We start from the raw sequence: 20,471 nt of genomic DNA, 5'->3' as shown, positions 1-20,471 counted from the left end.
CTGGTGAACCAAATCATCTGGATTTTTAAACAACTGCAGATTAGATTATCAGTATTTTAATGTATTACGAAAATCAGATAGTTAGTATTATTTTGGTTATGGAACTCAACATATGGTTCTTTGAGCACTGGGAGTTAATTCCTGCACTTCGTTTGGCAGCTGTTATAATGTTGCTTGTTCTCTTCCTACAGCCATTAATATATTTGGAATAGTTTGCCTGTGTGATTTGTCACTACATTTATATACGGACAACTCATTAATCAGTTTCTAATCAACTGAACTTGCTCCATAATAAATGGCCATTCACTGCAATACCCCAGAGAAATTTATTTGTTTTAAGCTGGTTCAGCTTGTCTGCTGAAGATCCATCGCCTTTTAAATGCCACTGGGAGTTCTAGCTTGTGTTTCTTTTGCATTAGAGAGAATTCATGTGTTTTTAGTAAATATCATTTCATCCTGGAATTATTTCTAGTTTTCCAGATGATATTTGGTTGATTGAAGACCACCGCTAAAATATAATTTTTGACTTCATATGTACCATACAGATGGGTGGCAGGGTGGAGATACATCTCTACCAAAGGAGGTGTAAGGCGCTCCCTCCCTCCGCTAGCCTGCAAGTCACCCTTGGGCAAGGTGCAGCACCTGCTTCGCCCCCAGTCAGGGTCAAGTGAAGCCATGGGAGCATGTAGTAGATGGTAGTATGAGCAGTTGGTGCATATCACAAGTCCTGGTTATGCGACCACTGATGCCAGGCAGACAAGCTCTGAAGAGTATTGATAATGACTGGAGTGACCCATCTTGTGAAGACACTGCCCAGAAGGCAACAAATGGCAAACCACTTCTGCAGAAAAATTTGCCAAGAACAATCACGGTCACGGAAAGACATGATTGCCCATATAATATATAACAAACGAGCAAACAGATGAGAACCTAACGATGGCCATTAGTGATAAATTCAAATCAGTCCTTTCCAGTACAGCATTTCTACAAAGTGTAGTCACATACCTTTTTAGGAACTGCTCGTATTTCCAGGCACCAAGTCAGAGTGAACTGCAGTGTTCTGCTTTTTGGTATGTAATTGGGCAGGTGTGCACCTTAAAAATAATGTACATATTTTGCTAAGCCTTTCAAACAGAATTCACACAACAATAAAAACAGCAACATGAATTTTAATTTCAACAATGAACACAAAACTTTGCTTAAATCATAAAATATGTTTGTCTCTAATTCCAAAATTAATATTTAACTTCAGATGTTTATACATTATTAGCATTGAATCAAGTCAACTGATCCATAAATCCTTCCTAACACTTCCACATAATACAATACAGGTTCTTGAACTGGGCAAATGCCTGTGCAGTGATGTGAAATTGACACTTGAAAATCATTTGGTTAAAATTCCACAGCCAGTAAGAGAACTAGCCATGTTGTTTGTGGCAATAGGAGCACCTCTTTTGCCATAAAATGCAGTGAGCATTGATTCAATGTACATATCATTGTTGAATGAAAAACAACCCAAATTAAAGTTTAATTGTTCAGGATCTGAAAGAAAAATCTTTTCTTTTTCAATCTTTTTATTAATTTCGAAGTATAGAAACAAAACATAGCAATAATACAAATAGTAGGAGATATATTGTTACACTTAGGAAAAGTAATTGTAAAATCAAATAGTGTAAGTTAACAAAGCTCCCAATCATGTAGAAATGTAGAACTGACAACGGATAATACAAATCAAAAAAAACTGGGAAAAAATCGTGAAAAAGAAAAATAAACAAAACCAAAAAAAAAAAACCATCCCCAAAGAAAAACAAAATTAATCAACTAAACTAAAGACTTGGGCAAAACTAACAACTTAAAAATGGAAAAGAAGAAAACCTTAGTGTCGACGACTCTATTCCCCTCCAACAACAGTACAGAGAGATAAAACAAGTTTGGAAATGATCAAATTACATCAAATGAAAATGCTGAATGAATGGCCTCCAAGTTTTTTCAAACTTAATGGAGGAGTCATAAACTGACTTTAATTTTTTCCAAATTCAAACACACCATAGTTTGTGAAAACCAATGAAATACCTTAGGAGGGTTAATCTCTTTCCAATTCAACAGAATGGACCTCCTAGCCATTAAAGTAAGAAATGCAATCATCCTTCGTGATGAAGAGGTTAAATTATTTAAGTCTATCATTGGTAGTCCAAAGATAGCGGTAATTAGATGAGGTTGTAAGTCTATGTTTAGGACCGTTGAAATAATATCAAAAATATCTTTCCAATATTTCTCCAACAAGGGACATGACCAAAACATGTGGGTTAAAGAAGCAATCTCAGACTGGCATCTGTCACATATTGGATTAATATAAGAGTAATAACGAGAAAGAAAAATCACATGCTGTAATCAAGCAGGAGAAACAGAGCCAATATGAAAAGAAAATTCCCCTCCTCTGTACTGGAGATGAGAGAGAACAGGTTAATCTTATATTACTGAGAGGTTGGGGGAAGGAATGGATTGAGTGAGGAGAGGTTTGCACAGGGATAAGTTGTATGGGAGAGGGACAAGAAGACCATAAGAAATGGGAACAGAATTAGGTAATCTGACCCACCGAGTCTGCTCTGCCATTCCATCACAGCTGATTTATTATCCTTCTCAATCCCATTCTCCTGGCCACAATACTCCAACGGCAGTCTGACCAATACCCTGTAAAGCCTCAGAATTAAGTTCTTGTTCTATATTCTACTCCTGTCAAAATGAATGCTAACATTGCATTTGTTTTCCTCATCACTGGCAAGTTAACCCTTAGGGAATGCCGCACAAGAATTTCCACGTCTCTTCGCACCTCTGATTTTTGAATTTTCTCTCCATTTAGAAAATAGTCTATGGTAAGTGCATAACCATACAGTTCCCTACACTATGTTCCATCTGCCACTTCTTTGCCCATTCTTCTAATCTGTCTAACTCTTCAGACTCCCTGCTTCCTCAACGCTACCTGCACCTCCACCAATACTCATATCACCCACAAAGCCGTGAATTCCATCACCCAAACCATTGACATGAAACATGAAAAGCGATCCCAACACTGACCCCTGCAGAACACCACTAGTCACCAGCAGCCTGAGATAGATCCTCAGAGATGTTGACACCCAGGAACTTGAAACTACTCACTCTTTCCATTTCTGATCCCTTGATGAGGACTGTTGTGTGTCGCCTCCATTTTCCCTTCCTGAAGTCCACAAATAACCCCTTGGCCTTACTAACGTTGAGTGCAAGGGTGTTTCTGCACTAGCACTCAGCCAGCTGATCTATTTCACTTGTGTGCACCTCCCTGTCACCATCTGAAATTTTGCCAACAATATTTATATCGTCGGCAAATGTATAGATGGTGTTTGAGCCGTGACTAGCCACAAAATTATAGGTTTAGAGGGAGTAGAGCAGTTGGCTAAGCATGCATCCTCAAGATGTGTTAGTGTTGATTTTCAGCTTGGAAATGTTATTTCTGATCCGCAAAGAATGTGGTCTCACAGTGAGGAAGTTAAAGATCCATTTGCAGCGGGAGGTACAGAGGCCTAGGTTTTGGAGCTTGTTGATCAGAACTGAGGGTATCAATGTGTTGAACACTGAGCTATAGTCAATAAACAGCAGCCTCACGTAGGTATTAGTATTGTCCAGGTAGCTAAAGGCCGACGGGAGAGCCAGTGAGATTGCATTCATAGAACATAGAATAGTACAGCACATTACAGGCCCTTCGGCCCACAATGTTGTGCCGACCTCAAACCCTGCCTCCCATATAACCCCCCCACCTTAAATTCCTCCATATACCTGTCTAGTAGTCTCTTAAACTTCATGAGTGTATCTGCCTCCACCACTGACTCGGGCAGTGCATTCCACGCACCAACCACTCTCTGAGTAAAAAACCTTCCTCTAATATCCCCCTTGAACTTCCCACCCCTTACCTTAAAGCCATGTCCTCTTGTATTGAGCAGTGGTGCCCTGGGGAAGAGACGCTGGCTATCCACTCTATCGATTCCTCTTATTATCTTGTACACCTCTATCATGTCTCCTCTCATCCTCCTCCTCTCCAAAGAGTAACGCCCTAGCTCCCTTAATCTCTGATCATAATGCATACTCTCTAAACCAGGCAGCATCCTGGTAAATCTCCTCTGTACCCTTTCCAATGCTTCCACATCTTTCCTATAGTGAGGCGACCAGAACTGGACACAGTACTCCAAGTGTGGCCTAACCAGAGTTTTATAGAGCTGAATCATTACATCATGACTCTTAAACTCTACCCCTTGATTTATGAAAGCTAACACCCCATAAGCTTTCTTAACTACCCTATCTACCTGTGAGGCAATTTTCAGGGATCTGTGGACATGTACCCCCAGATCCCTCTGCTCCTCCAAACTACTAAGTAGCCTGCCATTTACTTTTTACTCTGCCTTGGAGTTTGTCCTTTCAAAGTGTACCACCTCACACTTCTCCGGGTTGAACTCCATCTGCCACTTCTCAGCCCACTTCTGCATCCTATCAATGTCTCTCTGCAATCTTCAACAATCCTCCACACTATCTATAACACCACCAACCTTTGTGTCGTCTGCAAACTTGCCAATCCACTCTTCTACCCCCACATCCAGGTCGTTAATAAAAATCATAAAAAGTAGAGGTCCCAGAACAGATCCTTGTGGGACACCACTAGTCACAATCCTCCAATCCGAATGTACTCCCTCCACCACGACCCTCTGCCTTCTGCAGGCAAGCCAATTCTGAATCCACTTGGCCAAACTTCCCTGGATCCCATGCCTTCTGACTTTCTGAATAAGACTACCATGTGGAACCTTGTCAAATGCCTTACTACAATCCATATAGATCATATCCACTGCACTACCCTCATCTATATGCCTGGTCACCTCCTCAAAGAATTCTATCAGGCTTGTTAGACATGATCTGCCCTTCACAAAGCCATGCTTACTGTCCCTGATCAGACCATGATTCTCTAAATGCCCGTAGATCCTATCTCTAAGAATCTTTTCCAACAGCTTTCCCACCACAGACGTAAGGCTCACTGGTCTATAATTACCCAGACTATCCCGACTACCTTTTTTGAACAAGGGGACAACATTCACCTCCCTCCAGTCCTCCGGTACCATTCAATATAGACATATTTTGGCAATAGGCAAATTGCAGCAGGTATAGGTAATCACTTAGGCAGGAGTTGATTCCAGCTATGACAAACCTTTCAAAGCACTTTATAACAGTGGATGTGAGAGCCACTGGGCAACCATCTTTGTGCAGCTCACGCTGCTCTTCTAGGGCACTGGTATGACTGTCGCCTTTTTGAAGCAGCTGGGAACCTCCAACTGCGACAATGAGAAATTGAAGATGTTCTTGAACACTCCCACTAGTTGGCTGACACAGGTTTTCAGAGCCCCCACCAGTTACACCGTCATGGCCTGACACCTTGCCCATTGTCTTGAAAAATGTTCAGACGTCGGCCTCCAAGACAGAGATCACATCATCTCCAAATGCTGCAGAGATTCACATGGGTGTATTTTCATTCTCCCTTTCAAAGCATGTATAAACAGGGTTGAGCTCATCTGGGAGTGAACCATCACAGCCATTCATGACATTAGGTCAGACCGCCCTTCTAAATCAAGATGCCGTAGAAGAATGGCACTTATAAGAGAGGCTACTGTGGCACCGACAGTCACTCTGAGTGAGCGGCAGAAGTCAGTGACTGCAACTGGAGATTAAGTTCATAGCTCCACAATCTCCAAAGCCTTGCCCAAAAAGGGTTATTTATAGAAGAGTGGCAAAGAAGACGTCCTGACTTAAATAAAAGCACATCCTTACGCGTAAAGACTTTGCAAGGCGTCACTTAAAAGATACTGTAAAGATGTGGAAGAAAGGTAATTTGATTTGATGAGATTAAAGTGGAACTTTTGGCCTGTGGTATGTGTGGCGTAACTCTAATATTGTATATCAGCCAGGTAACATCAACCCTACTGTAAAGTATGGTGGAAGCAGCATCATGCTATGGGGTTGCTTTTCAGCAGCGGGGATTGGAAATCAGGATTGATGCGAAGGTGAATGCTGCTAAATACAGAGCAAGATCCTGGATTAAAACCTGCTAACCTCTGCCAGAAAGCTTAGACTAGGGAAGAAGTTAGTCTTTCAGCAGGACAATGACCCAAAGCACACTGCCAGAGCAATTCTGGAGTGGCTGTAAATGAAGAAAATTGTGCTCCTGCGTGGCCCATTCAGAGTCCTGGCCTTAATCCGACTGAATATCTCTGGTGAGATCTCAAGATTGCTGTCCACTGCCACTCCCCAAATCTGGCACAGCTTGAGCAATTTTCCAAGGAGAAATGGGCAAATCTTGCTCCATCACAATAGAGACTTGTCCAAAAAGACTACTGACTGTAATAGCTGTGAGAGGTGGATCAACTAACTACTGAGCAAAGGATAGACAATAGACAATAGGTGCAGGAGTAGGCCATTCAGCCCTTTGAGCCAGCACCACCATTCACTGTGACCATGGCTGATCATCCACAATCAGTATCCAGTTCCTGCCTTATCCCCATAACCTTTGATTCCACTATCTTTAAGAGCTCTATCCATCTCTTTCTTGAAAGTATCCAGAGACTTGGCCTCCACTGCCTTCTGGGGCAGAGCATTCCATACATCTACAACTCTCTGGGTGACAAAGTTTTTCCTCAACTCCGTTCTAAATGGCCTACCCCTTATTCTTAAACTGTGACCTCTGGTTCTGGACTCACCCATCAGCGGGAACATGCTTCCTGTCTCCAGCGTGTCCAATCCCTTAATAATCTTATGTGTTTCAATAAGATTCCCTCTCGGCCTTCTAAATTCCAGTGTATACAAGCCCAGTCACTCCAATCTTTCAACATATGACAGTCCCGCCATCCCGGGAATTAACCTTGTGAACCTACGCTGCACTCCCTCAATAGCAAGAATGTCTTTCCTCAAATTTGGAGACCAAAACTGCACACAGTACTTCAGGTGTGGTCTCAGCAGGGCCCCGTACAGCTGCAGAAGGACCTCTTTGCTCTTATACTCAACTCCCCTTGTTATGAAAGCCAGTATGCCATTAGCTTTCTTCATGATGATGAATACTAATGAACTTCCAATATTACAGGTTTTGAATTTTTTGTTTTGCTTCACAATTGCTTCACAATTTTCCCTGATTTTTTTGGGCTCTACTGTGGGGGGAGAAAAAGGAACATGTGATTCACAAATAAGATTCTCAGTTAAATTGATTAAAATCCCCAATTGTAATACTCATTTATGTGAACAAAGCATTGGGGGCCAAGTACTTTTTCAAGGCACTGTACTTCATTAGGAGTTTGAGGAGAATTGGTATGTCACTAAACACATCCTCAAGTTTCTACAAATGTACTGGGACAGCATTCTGACTGGTTGCATCACCATTTAGCACGCAGAAGCCACTGCACAGGATTGGATAAAGCTACTGACAGGAGCAAATAGCCAGCTCCATCTTGGCACTAGCCTCAACATCCAGTATATCTTCAAAAGGTGATGCCTCAAGAAGGCAAGATCCATCATTAAGGACCTCCATCACCCAGGACATGTCCTCTTCTCATTGCTACCATCAAGGTGGTGGTACAGGAGCCTGAAGACACATACACATTTCAACGACAGCTTCTTCCCCTCCGCCATCAGATTTCTGAATGGACTATGAATCCATGAACACTACCCCAATATTTTTCCTTCTCTTTTTGCACTACTTACTTAATTTTAAATTTATACATACTTAGTCATTTATAGTTTTTATTGTGTATTGCAATATACTGCTGCCACAAAACAGCAAAGTTCATGGCATATGCCAGTGATATTATACCGGATTCTGAAAAGGTTAGACCTGTATCGTTTGAAGTTTAGAAGAATGAAGGGTGATCTTACTGAAATATTGCAAGATCCTTTCTCAATTTTCTGCCCCAATGGGTTATGGTGCTAGATCAATAGAGGTATTAAAAGATGATATTTTTATTGAAAGATCAGGGATTCAAGGGCCTGGTGGAATTGGCTCAGAAGTCAATTTGAGATCTGGGCTAAGTCAGCCATAACTGTACTGAATAGCAAAGCAGGCTTGAGGCACCAGGTTTCCTGCTCCTGCTCTCAGTTTACCGAAAATTGTTTTATTCAAAAGAGTCCAGAAGATTTCAACATGTCCAGAAGGATGGTGTGCTGTTCCTGAAACTTATTTACTATTACTGTGTGTATGCCATAGACAGATATCAGAATAGGAGTGAGATAGAGATTTTAAAATTACAGGCAACTGAAGCTCTGAATTGCCTCTGTGGACTGAATTGCAAAGCAGGCACAGAATACGCACTTGATTTCCCCAATGTACAAGAGATCACATGGTGGACATGGAGTACGGTGCATTAGATTGGATGGAGTGGAAGAGAATTACTGCCTCACTTGGTAGGACTATTTTAGTCCCTCGATGGTGGGAAGGGAAGAGGGAAAAAGGACAGGTGTTGCACGTCCTGCAATTGGATGGGAAAGTGCCATGAGAAGCCAACCATCTAGTGGGTCAGAAGAGCAGACTGGGAAGGCACGAAAGATAGAAAGGGGAAAATGAAGCTGGGGGGAAAACCACAAAGAATAACCAGTTAAACTCGGAAGACCGGTGGGGTGGAAGATGAGAACCAGAGAAAATCTCTGTCCCTTCAATAATTTCCTCATCTACTCTTCAATCCCCATGAATTACTCCTCCTCCTACAACATTTCCAGTGCAGTTGCGGGAGATGCAACATTATCTGCTGAGTTCACTTCACAATATCCTAGAAATTACATAGAACAACAAATGTTGGTGGCTAATTAAGGAAATCAATCTCTATTAATTCATCTAGAGTAGGCCCACCTGAGGTGCCTAAATACCTTCTAGTGGAGAACACAAATATGAAGGTACTCCAGTCAAGACACTTTGGCTAGATTGTAATTCAGGAGTGTCTTGGAATACTGTCCTCATGTTGATGAAGTTAGATAAAACAATCTTAAGCTGAAGAGCATCCTGGACAGTGGAAATGCTTCAGATCATGAGCAGACGAGTCATTTGCGGCAGGATCGCCAGTCTCCAGCACGCTTATAAAACAGCAGGATTTGTGAGGTTGGTTTAGTTGGATTTCTGGGCAGCGATGACTACCACGACCTTGCTGCTTCAAAGACTGAAGGCAATTCCAGTTACTTAAACCTGTGTCCCAAGTTATCAACATCTCTACTGAGAGAGGAATAATGGGTAGGAACAACCTTCACCAAGCCTCTCAAGATACCCGTGCATGTCAATGAGGTCTTCCCTCAGCTTCACACCTTCGAACTTAAACACAAGCAATCTTTTTTCAGTAACCGATATCCTTCTTGTAGATTGTTTATAAACAAACAGATTCTTGCTGCTTTTTGTTGACCATGTGTATTCTGTGATCTAATTACTGATTTACATATATTGAAGTAATAGCTATTCTGTAACATCAACATATAAAAATACAATTTCAATCCCATGGCATTCTATTAATTGATCTCCGGTCACTTATTTGTTATACCCTTTACTACCCAACCTTAAATAGCCAAGTGACAGTGCCACTTTTTCAACATTAGCCAAGCAAATAAATGCGTCTGTTAACTAACTGGGGAAAATTCTCCGCTTCCAATAGCCTTCTGCTGAGCAAACAAAGTCGGATAATTAATGATTTATTCTTCAAAAGGCATACCACATTCTATCAATTGAGTCAGTAAGCTTAGAAATATAGAAAACCTACAGCACAATACAGACCCTTCAACAAATACAAACATTAGAACATTACAGATATTTATTTTGATTTTGTTTTTATTTTCAGATACCTTTTTTCTTGGTGTTTGGTTGGATGTAGAAATCAACAATGTGGTCTCTCTTGTCTTCAAGCCCAAGCCTTTGAATTAGGTATTCCACTTCACTTTCACTATTAGGACATATAACACTGAAAGCATCACCAGGCTCATATGTTATTGATGTATTCTGCAACGTAATAACACACCTGAATTACTACTATTATATTGACCCATAGATTATTCCAGAGTTAATATGTTCTCAGTCAAGTTTGTTGGCTAAGAGGGAGTGCAGGATATCTGAAGAAAAGTATTGTTTAACTTTAATTCATCGAACAAGAGCTCCTTTATTATTTCTAATAGCATATGTCCACACAATTTAAAAACTGCAGTAGTTTACAATTTCATTTGAATATTGAAGGGAGCCTGGTCTGATCAAATCTTCGTACAAGAACACAGTGAAGGCACAATTACTTTAACATGGTCCATTTCTGACTTTTCCTTTTCTGTGTTTTTCTGCCTCCATCTCATGGGACAGGTTAACCACCAATATCTCCCAGACTCCTGCAACTACCTCAACTGCAATTCCTCCCATCTTGTTTCCTGCAAAGGCTCCATTCCATTATTTCTGTTCCTCTATGCCTGCAATTCTTACCGAGAAGTTCCGATGATGCCTCGGAGATGTCTTCCTTATTTCCTAACCATCGGCTAACCTCTACCAGAAATGACAAGGCCCTTGTCTGCATCTTATCTATTTTCCTCAGTTCTGCTGTCATCCCTCTCTTCACAGTCAGAGGGAGGATAGGGTTCTTTTGTCCTTACCAGCTTCTGCACTCACTGATTATCTGCACATTTTGTATTTCAAAGCACACCACTCCCTTTGCAACTCCCATCCACACCAAACACTCTCCTCGTTGTGCTTTCTCACAAATGTGTAAAGCTGTCTCTTTAATCTGCACCTTCCCAGAATCCACTCCTTCCAGATTCACTTACACTTACTCCCAACACAATGTACAGCATTCAGTGGTCACAATGTGATCCCTTCTGCATTGGAGAAACCAACTGCAGATGGAGTGAATGCTGTACAGAATAGCTGCACTCAGCCCACAGAAGTGATCCTGAACTTTCCAGTTGCCTGCCATTATAAATTCCCCATCCAATCTATGGCCATTTCTATTCTCAAGGCAAGCTTAAGGAAGAGACCCTCATTTACAACAGAATTTAATGGATGAATTTAAAAGAATATTTTGAAATACTTCAGTTATCCTTAACTATTAAAATAAAGTTTAAACAAAAATGATTAAATATTCTGCATTTTCTACACTGATATGAACACGAAAAGTTTAACACTTATACAATGAGTTTACCAATATAAAGAACATTGTTTCTTCTGCAGCGTCAGAGGTTGAGGAGTAACCTGACAGAAGTATATAAAATTATGACAGACATACACATGGTAGATAGTCAAAGCCTTTCTCCCCAGGACAGAAACATCAAATACGAAAATACCATAGATTTAAGATGAGAGGGGAAATTGAAATAAGATTGGAGAGGCAAGATATTTTTATTTAAATGCAGGGTGTGTTAAGTGCCTGGAAAGTTCTGTCGGGGAGTGTTGGAAGCAGATACAATAGAAATGTGCAAGAGGCATTTAGGCAGGCACATGGACAGACGGGGAAAAAGATGCATGTAGACCACTTGCAGGCACAGTTATATTGGCATCTTGGCTGGCACAGATATCGTGGGCTGAAAGGCTAATTCCTCTGCTGTTTTATCCGATGTTTAGCTAAGAATGCAACTTATCTTCCTCGATAGATTCATTGGCTCTGCAGTTCTGCTCCAAGAACTACAGAATTGAGTAGAAAAATGTAAAAATATTCAGTAACCTCTTGCATGACCTTAATAAACACGGCCATTCTTAGATTTATCCTCTTATCACCTTCGGCTGGTTGTTGGAATTGATTGAATGCCTTGAAGCAGTTGAACTCTTCAGCTACTTTGATTGGTTCTGAACCTTCTGCTTCTTCCATTGTTACTTTAAGTTGAGTGCAAAATAGGTAAGTATGCACTTTATGTGCATATGATACCAGAATGAGGGCAAGCTGATAATTAAACTTTATCATGTTATCTTTAAGTTTGAAATAGTTTAAATAATTGCAATAATTGTACAAAATTGTTTTCAGGACAGTAACAAAATGTCAGTGATCTAATATTCTGATGGATGCTCGAATATTGTAAATGCTGAATCAATCCCGAAGTACAGCTGTTTCTCGGTTTGCGAACACCTAAATACTGTATAAATCATTGTGCTCCCATGATGTTACTACTTTTAATGTACCAGCACTATTAATTTTTTTTTAAAATGGTACACAAAAGGCAATAGATATTTTCAGTGAACACAGTTAGTGTGAAAAACAAGGCCAGCTTAGTTGAAAGGGACTGCAGGACATGAGACTTTGCTGTGTCTCAAAGGATCAATGGAAACAGTGTCTGCTGAGCCAGGCACGGAACTTAACCAGAGTTTTACTGAGTGACAGGCCACACAGTTTGGGTCTCTATACCTTGAAGTTAAGAAAAGTTGCCTTTATTAAAAGATACAAGAGTCTAACCTTACCAAGGAAAGGTTAGGCCCTTGTGTATTTTGTGATTGTGATTGTTGCTGTTTACATCTCCCCTCACCCTGTGCTAGTGCTGGGGAAGTGCTGCAGAAACTGTTACGGTGCCATCTGCAACCCTGAAGCCACTCTCCCTGATGGTTTCTTCATTGTTGCTGGTGACTTCAGTCACGCCAACTTCAAAACAATCCTGCCAAAGTTCTACCAGCATGTTAACTTCACAATCGGAGAAGAGAATATGTTAGACCTGGTTTATCCCAATGTTCATGGAGCCTACAAGGTTGCTCCTCACCCTCACCTCAGCTACTCAAACCTCATGTCCACTCTGCCTATCTCTGCATACAGAGCACTGGTTAAACAAGTCAAAGAGGTTCACAGAGTGTTCAGGACCTGGCCAGGTGCCACCTCACCACTGCATTGCTGTTTTGAAAGCAAGGCCTGGAGCATAATTAGGGAGGCAACTATCGACAATCATCATGTTGATAAATATGCGGGTTCAGTGACAGGCTATAAAGGAAAATGCATTGAGGATATTACCATGATTAAATCACTTCACACTTTTCTGTATTGAACTCCATCTGCCACTTCTTAGCCCAGCTCTGCATCATATCAATGTTCTGTTGTAACCCATGACAACCTTCTACATCATCCACAACACCACCAAACATCATGTCACCTGCACATTCACTAACCCTCCTTTCTACTTCCTCATCTCAGAGAGGCAGAGAGGCAGAGAGGCAGAGAGGCAGAGAGGCAGAGAGGCAGAGAGGCAGAGAGGCAGAGAGGCAGAGAGGCAGAGAGGCAGAGAGGCAGAGAGGCAGAGAGGCAGAGAGGCAGAGAGGCACATATATATATGTCACTTCCTTGAAGAACTCAACAGGCTTGTGAGGCACAAGCTACCTCTCAAAGCCAAACTGATTATCCTCAGTCTGTCTAAGCTTCTCTAACTGCTCATAAATCCAGAATCATACCTCTCCAACAGTTTGCCTACGAATGAAGCAAGAATCACTCGTCTACAATTCCCAGGGTGATCTTTGCTTCCTTGAACAAAGGAATAACATTTGCTACTGTCCAATCATCTGGTACTACTCCTGTGGCCCAGGAGGAACCAAAGATCAAAGGTGCAGCGATCTCTTCCCTCCCTCCCTGTCGTAACTTGCAGTGCATCCTGTCTGGCCCGAGGGCCTTGTCTATCCTAATGTTTTTCCGAAAGTTCCAGCACATCCTCTATAACACCAACATGTTCTAGCACATTAGCCTGTTCTACATTGTTCTCACATTCAAAGTCCCTCTCACTGGTGAATACTGAAGCAAAGTATTCATTAAGGACCTCCCCTATCTCCTCTGACTCCAGGCACGTTTCCTCTACCCCTGTTAGACCCTACTCTCATTCTAGTCATCCTTCTGTTCTTCACACGTGTAGAATGTCTTGGGGTGGGGGGGGTGGTTTCTTAATCCTACCTGTTAAATCCTCTCATGTCCCCTTCTAACTCTCCCAAGAACCCTCAAACTGCTTCCTGACTACCTCACAACTCCTTAGAGCCCTGTGTAATCCTTGCTTCCTAAACCTTAAATAAGTTTTTTTCTGCATCTCCACCAGATGATCCACTTCTCTTGTCAACCATGGCTGCTTCACACCATCATCCTTTCCCCATCTCAATTAACAGACCTATCCAGAACCCCATGCAATTGCCTCCTAAACAGTCTCTACATTTCTGTTGTGCATCTATTCCTAACTTATGCTCCAATGTCCCTGATAATAGCATCATAATTCGCATCCTCCCAACTAAAAACTTTTCCATAACGTGTGCTCCTATCCCTGTACAAGGATATGGTAAAGATCAGGGAGTGTGATCACTGTCTCCGAAATGCTCACCCAAGAGATCTGATAGCTGACCAGCTTTATTGCCTGGTACCAGATCCAGTATGGCCTCTGCTCCAGTCGCCCTATCCATATATTGTGTCAGGAATCCTTCCTGGAAACATAACAAACATCTAACCCTTTTGTATTATGGAGATGCCAATCAATATTAGGGAAGATGAAGTGACCTGTGACAACAACCCTGCTTTTTTTTGCACCTTTCCAAAATCTGCTCCTCAGTGTACCTGCTATTATTGAGGTGGTGGAGTCCTATAAAATTTCCCAATGGAGTGATTGCTCCCTTCCTGTTTCGGACTTCCACCCACACTGACTCAGTAACCTATCCCTCCACAGCATCTTCCCTTTCTGCATTTGTGATACTAACCCTGATTAGCAATGGCATTCCGTCACTCCTTTCACCTTCCTCCCTATCCCATTTGAAATTTCCACATTCCAGAACATCCAGCAGCCATTCTTGTCAAACCTCTGTAATAGGCTTGAGGCTGCGTGTGCTCAAATGCAAACAAGCAGATTTGGGATTTTAAGTTAAATCAAATGGATTTGCAGAATTATATTAAGTGAAATAATCATCAAAACTGCTAGACTGCAACTTTACCACCCTCCAAAAAGAGAACTTAACTCATTACTGGTCTACACTGCTCATCAGTGAGGCTGAATAGTTAGCCTCAGCTTGCCTATGGTGGAGAACAAACAGAAAAATAGTAATGCAAACACGAGGAAATCTGCAGATGCTGGAATTTCAAGCAACACACATAAAAGTTGCTGGTGAACGCAGCAGGCCAAAAAGTAATCTCATTCCCAATCATCATACAGCAAACTGTAACAATTCAGGTGTAGATGTACATTTAGGGTCAAAAGAGCCCAGTATTCTGAGGGAATTACTTTTCTACAAAATAAACTGCTTTTATACTTTCAAACCAACTGGCTGATATTGGGAGCCAAGTAAAAATCAATTTGAAACAAAAATGGTATCCGTATCAGAAATATCTATTTGTCTCTCTCAAAGCAGCCAGGTATACTTGAGATTCACTGAAATATAACCAATCTCCCTGTTTCACTTTTCAGTTTGAAAGATTAGCTGTATTGCTGTTGAATGTGCTAGGTTGTGGTCTTATTTCTGATTATAAAATTACTATAGAGAATAAATCCAAAATTAGGATTTCTTGATAGATAAAATGCTCCTCAATTTCAAAGTACTGAAAATAGATCAAGAACCAAGGAAGACTGCAGTGAAGCAGAGAACAATGTCATATTTGAAAAGTACATCAGAATCTTATATCCCTGCAAATGATGGGAAACTATCAAGAAAAGCAATTTTGTCATGGTCAACAAACACAAATTGCTGGAGGAACTTCCCTTAATCCTTCATGTTGCGAGAGGCTACAGTCTTCTGTTATTTCAAAAAAAAAATTATACATACACACACACATATTGTGTGTGATTATGATTTTGTCATAGTTATCTTTTTTTTTGGAAATAACAGAGGACTGTTGCCTCTCGCAACATGAAGGATTATGGCAAGGAAGATAACAGAGTTCATGAGGAACAAGAAAAGATTAAAGGTTCTACCCAAGAGAGAAATGAAACTCACAGCTATATCCTGTGTGCTGCCTCACAGATAGGGTAATATATTGATTCTTGCTCTTGACACCGTTCAATTAAAGAATTACCAGTGCAGTGTCAGCACTGACCAACTGAACAAAGCCCTACGAAGCAAACCTTTCCAGAAACGCATTCCCACCAGTGGCAGATATTTTCTGGACTAACCAAAGAGTTATTGCTGCCCACGGAAACAATGTGCATTCTTATTTAATACCATCAGGACAGGAGAGACATGAAAGGGAAAGGCATAAGAAATGCTGGAAACAGACAGTGCAGTTTTCAACCAATGTGCCTAATTTTACCCCCCATTTGGAAAAATATCTGTTTATCATGACTTTGTTCTCATTCCATAGACATGAATTCTGCTAAACAATCTTTTTTTTGTTAAAAACAACTGGCGTGATTTAATGCCTTCTGAAAGTCCATATAGGTGATTTCTACTGCATTCCTTTGGTTATTTAAAAATTTAATTTCATTCAAAAAATTTCAATTAAATTAGTAAAAGACAATGTGATTAAAAAAAAATCAAACTCCAAATTGGCACTAGCTTCATTTCCGACTGAATTTTATTTATTTTAATGTTATTTTATTCTTCCTGTTCTCCTGCCACCTAACCACACAAGGGGCAATTTCAGACCATCAATTAGCTTACCAAATGTCAGAGGAAAGTGGATCATAAGGCAAAACCCACCCGGGTTACGTGAGAACACGGGCAGAAACAGATCGGGATTGAACCACGGTCGTGGGAGCTGCAAGACAGCAGCACCAAGAGTTTTACGTGTTCCTCTGCCACCACAGTAAACCAGACAGGCATGTTTTATCTTTCCTTCTTGATTAGGGACATCATTTTTGTCATGATCCAGCCTTCTCCCACCTCCAATGTATCTGGGCAGTAGAGAAAGATTAAAGGAGTCCTTCCCTAATATTCATCTCTACCTTCCTCAGCAACCCAAACTTAATACCATTGGTATCAAGAAGACTTATTTACTTTAAGAACCACCAGGCTTTCAACTATCCCTACCTTCTTTTTGATGTCCAACAGTTATACAAAGGGCTGATTCTGATGAGCAGGTGGAAGTGCAAGTGGAATATCTGGGGAGTGGTGGGAGGCAAAGAAAGCACCACTTCAGGGTGTTCAGTATTCATTGGCTTCAGCCGATCCGTGCTACGACTCTGTACTTAGGCACTGTAGCAAGTGTGACCTGAACAAATTGCAGAGAAGGGAATGTGAAAGATCTCCAAGGATCAGGATCCGTGCCTGGGCCTGGATGGATTGTGCAGGAGTGGCGACATCACTGCCTGGGCCTCAAAAAGTTGGGGTTGGGGAGGGGAGGGAAGGGATATCTAGGCCTTGTTATCAGTATCTGTGGAAGTGTAGTCACTTCCTAGGCCACAAAAATGTTGGGGTTGGGGATGGTGAGGAAGCAACATTTAGCCCTTGGCCTCACAGCCCTTAGCCCTTGGATCACGCAATCGGGCTGGATGTTGGTGCCTGGCTGGAATGGAGATCGGGATTAGTAGCAGGGAGTGCAGTGTTGTACAAAGAACCTAAGTGGTCCCTATCCCATCCTGATAGGTTACCCCACGAGTGGCTAAACAAAGAAATAAAAAGACAAGGCCAGGCTCCCCCAAAATGCCGCAGAATAAGCACATATCCCTCATAAAAAAAAATTCACATCAAAGACAGGAGGGCAACTTCCATGTTTATAGCTTCCAGGGAGGCATGAAACAACATGGAAATTGTTATGCCAGGGAGAAACAAAACAATTTTCAATCCATCAATGCTGGAAAACCATGCAGTGACTATTTCGAGACAGATAACCACTCTACCAGACTCTCTAATTTTTGCCTCATGCTAAATTGCACATTCTAGCAGTTTATTACAACTGAATGGCTTGCTGAGTCACTTCAGAAGGCAGTAAACAATCACTGATGTGGGTCTGGTGTCACATGTAAACCTGACCAGGTAAGGATGGCAGATTTCCTCCCCTATAGGACCAGATGGTCTTTACAGCAATTCACAATGGTTTTCATGATCATTTTTGGAACCTCTAAATCCGAATTCAAATTTGAATTTATCACAATGTGCCATGGTAGAATTCAAACCTAAAGTCACCAGGACTTTGCCCTGGGCATCTAAATTGTTAATCTAGCAATGACAGCAATCACCTCACCAAGATGGATACCTCAATGTCAGAGTTAGTATGTGAGGCTCAAGTTTATGGTTTGTGACCAGATTTGAATGCAGGGAAGGCTGAGACATTAACAAAGCAAAGTGACTGTTTTACAAACCAAAGCCTGCAAAGAACTGTGTTAAGATAGAAGGTCAAGCAGATTATTTTGACACAAAGTTCATAGCACCATATCACCGAGTACTGCTCTGTGCCTATAATTTGCAACATCACTTTTTCCCCTTTATTTCCTGATTACCACCTTCAGTAAGCACAATGAGTATAGGAATGAACCTTCCCAATGTCAATTAAGCAATGGGATCACTACACTAACACAGGAACATTTTCAACCAATTTACACACAACAAGGATTCACAGATAAGAATGAGAACAATGACCAGATAATTTGTTTGAGTTATTCTGAAAAACGACACAAAGGAAATTAACAATCTCCATCTATAGAACTTTGTGGTCCACTGCTCTATGCAACATACATTAGGTTTTAATTCTGATGGAAACTCCAAAAGGTACATTAACAGAACTTACAGAAATATCAAGTTCTATGAGTAGTGCAGTTTTCACTGCGTCTTCCCGGGTCAGAGTAATTGCTTTGGTCACTGGTACCTGAAACACACTGGAGCCTGGTACAAGGGAGAAACATTCTTGCGAAGAATCCTGAGGAAGAAACAATGATCGGGGAGAAAGATTTAGAAGGAACAGACATACTCCCAACTTCAAGTGCCTGCAATGTACTGGTGATAATTTGCTTACTACCTCCCACATTCAACCCATCGCAACCTGAACCCCACACCTCCCACATTCAAACCAAATGCAACCTGAACCCCACATCTCCCACTTTCAACCCAATTACAACCTGAACCCTACACCTCCCCATTTGCACTATTCAGGATTTCTATTCTTTCCAGGCCAAGCAGAATTCAAAATACTTTTTTGAAAATCTCCCAGTTTTCAAGGGACATACTATACTGTATCTTTGTCACAGAATGGAACATGCTGCATGACAACTTTCAACTAGTAAGAATATTAGTAAAATGATCTCAACACTGGTCTGCCCCCTGTGGTTTTACTTTGCAATTAGCCAAGAATAATATAAACCAAGGATTTTAACCAAAAGCTATGTTTCATGCAACTAAAGATTAAATATGCTTAAAAATACAAGACCTAGAAGTAGCCCCTCATTTCAAGTTTCAAAAATTAAAGATTGTTCAATGTCATTTCCTGTACAAAGTGTGAAGAAGAAAGCTATAATTGTTACTCCGGATCCGACGTGACAAAAAAATATAAAGAACAATACTTTTAAAAAAAATAGACAATAAAGATGAATGCACAAGATCACTTATCTACACATAGATTGACTGTATGTCTGTAATACCCCGGTTAAGATTTTTACTGCCAATGCTGTAAGATATTTCATTTAATAGCTTTCGGCAGAAGCAATGTGTCCTACTGGTAGAATGTTTTGGTTTCAGCTAAAAGGGCTATGATGTTCAACTTAGGACTGCTGTGTCAGCCAATCAGCATGGTGGAAATGACAGAAGGTTCCAGAGAATGCTGGATGGAGAGAGATTTGTGACAGACACTGGTGGGGTTCGTGAATTTTGGCAGGAGATGCAGAGAGAAGATTGGCAGAGGCAGCCGTAGGATTAGATCCGACGAGAAGACGCAATTGCAATGAGTGCTTCGTGAGATGAAGGACTCCAAGACGGGAAGTTCTACCGGTGATTGGTGATATGCAATGGTCATACCCAGCTTTTGGACAATTCAAGCTCCAACATCATATGCAGATTTAGACTAGTATAAATGTAATGGAATCTTTTATTTATTTTTTCTTTTTTTCTGTTTGATAAAGCTGAAATTAGTAAATACACTTTATTTATAATTGTATGTAATGTACAATCTGTTATTTCTTGCTGACAGATAATTGTGCATGCGCAGCATTTACACAGCCCATTCGTTCAAATCCGGGTTTCGCTAATCGAAACATCTGAACTTTCCTCTTTGGTTGAACCTAAATCATACTGACCCTAGATGTACATTGTTTATGAAAGGTGCCCTTCTCACTGCTGAGTCCCGTGGCTGTTTGCAAAGCCAAGTTTGCATATGAGCCCGGTGAAGGGTTACATGTCAATGAAGTGACACTAGGCTGGACATAAGGTGACTGACAGGAAATAATAAAGCAATGGTTGAGTTAGTGGGTGGGGGTGTTGATCAGCCTTACTGCTTGGGGAAAGTAAATGCTTTTGAGTCTGGTGGTCCTGGCATGGATGCTACGTAACCTCCTCCTTGATGGGAGTGGGACAAACTATCCATGAGCAGGGTGGGTGGGACCCTTCATGATGTTAC

At 41.2% G+C, this 20,471-nt stretch overlaps 1 protein-coding gene across 7 annotated transcripts in view; it reads right to left on the bottom strand.

The window, feature by feature from the left end:
* mtrr (5-methyltetrahydrofolate-homocysteine methyltransferase reductase) overlaps positions 1 to 20,471 on the bottom strand; it is a 109,114-nt gene that overhangs the window by 72,625 nt on the left and 16,018 nt on the right. For all 7 annotated transcript variants that reach the window (XR_011885424.1, XR_011885425.1, XR_011885426.1 and 4 more), the window contains 3 exons: positions 18,654 to 18,782; positions 9,874 to 10,027; positions 1,006 to 1,094 (listed from right to left, as the gene is read on the bottom strand). Coding sequence is in view for 3 of the 7 variants with exons in the window: in XM_072253463.1 (XP_072109564.1) it covers positions 1,006 to 1,094; positions 9,874 to 10,027; positions 18,654 to 18,782 (372 nt within the window). In the remaining 4 variants the exon portion in view is untranslated. The remainder of the gene's footprint in view (positions 1 to 1,005; positions 1,095 to 9,873; positions 10,028 to 18,653; positions 18,783 to 20,471) is intronic.

This window comes from Mobula birostris, chromosome 3, assembly GCF_030028105.1.
Source record: "Mobula birostris isolate sMobBir1 chromosome 3, sMobBir1.hap1, whole genome shotgun sequence".
NCBI lineage: Eukaryota > Metazoa > Chordata > Chondrichthyes > Myliobatiformes > Myliobatidae > Mobula > Mobula birostris.
The sequence above is the reverse complement of the archived record's forward strand: the minus strand, read 5'-3'. Positions and strand labels throughout refer to the sequence as shown.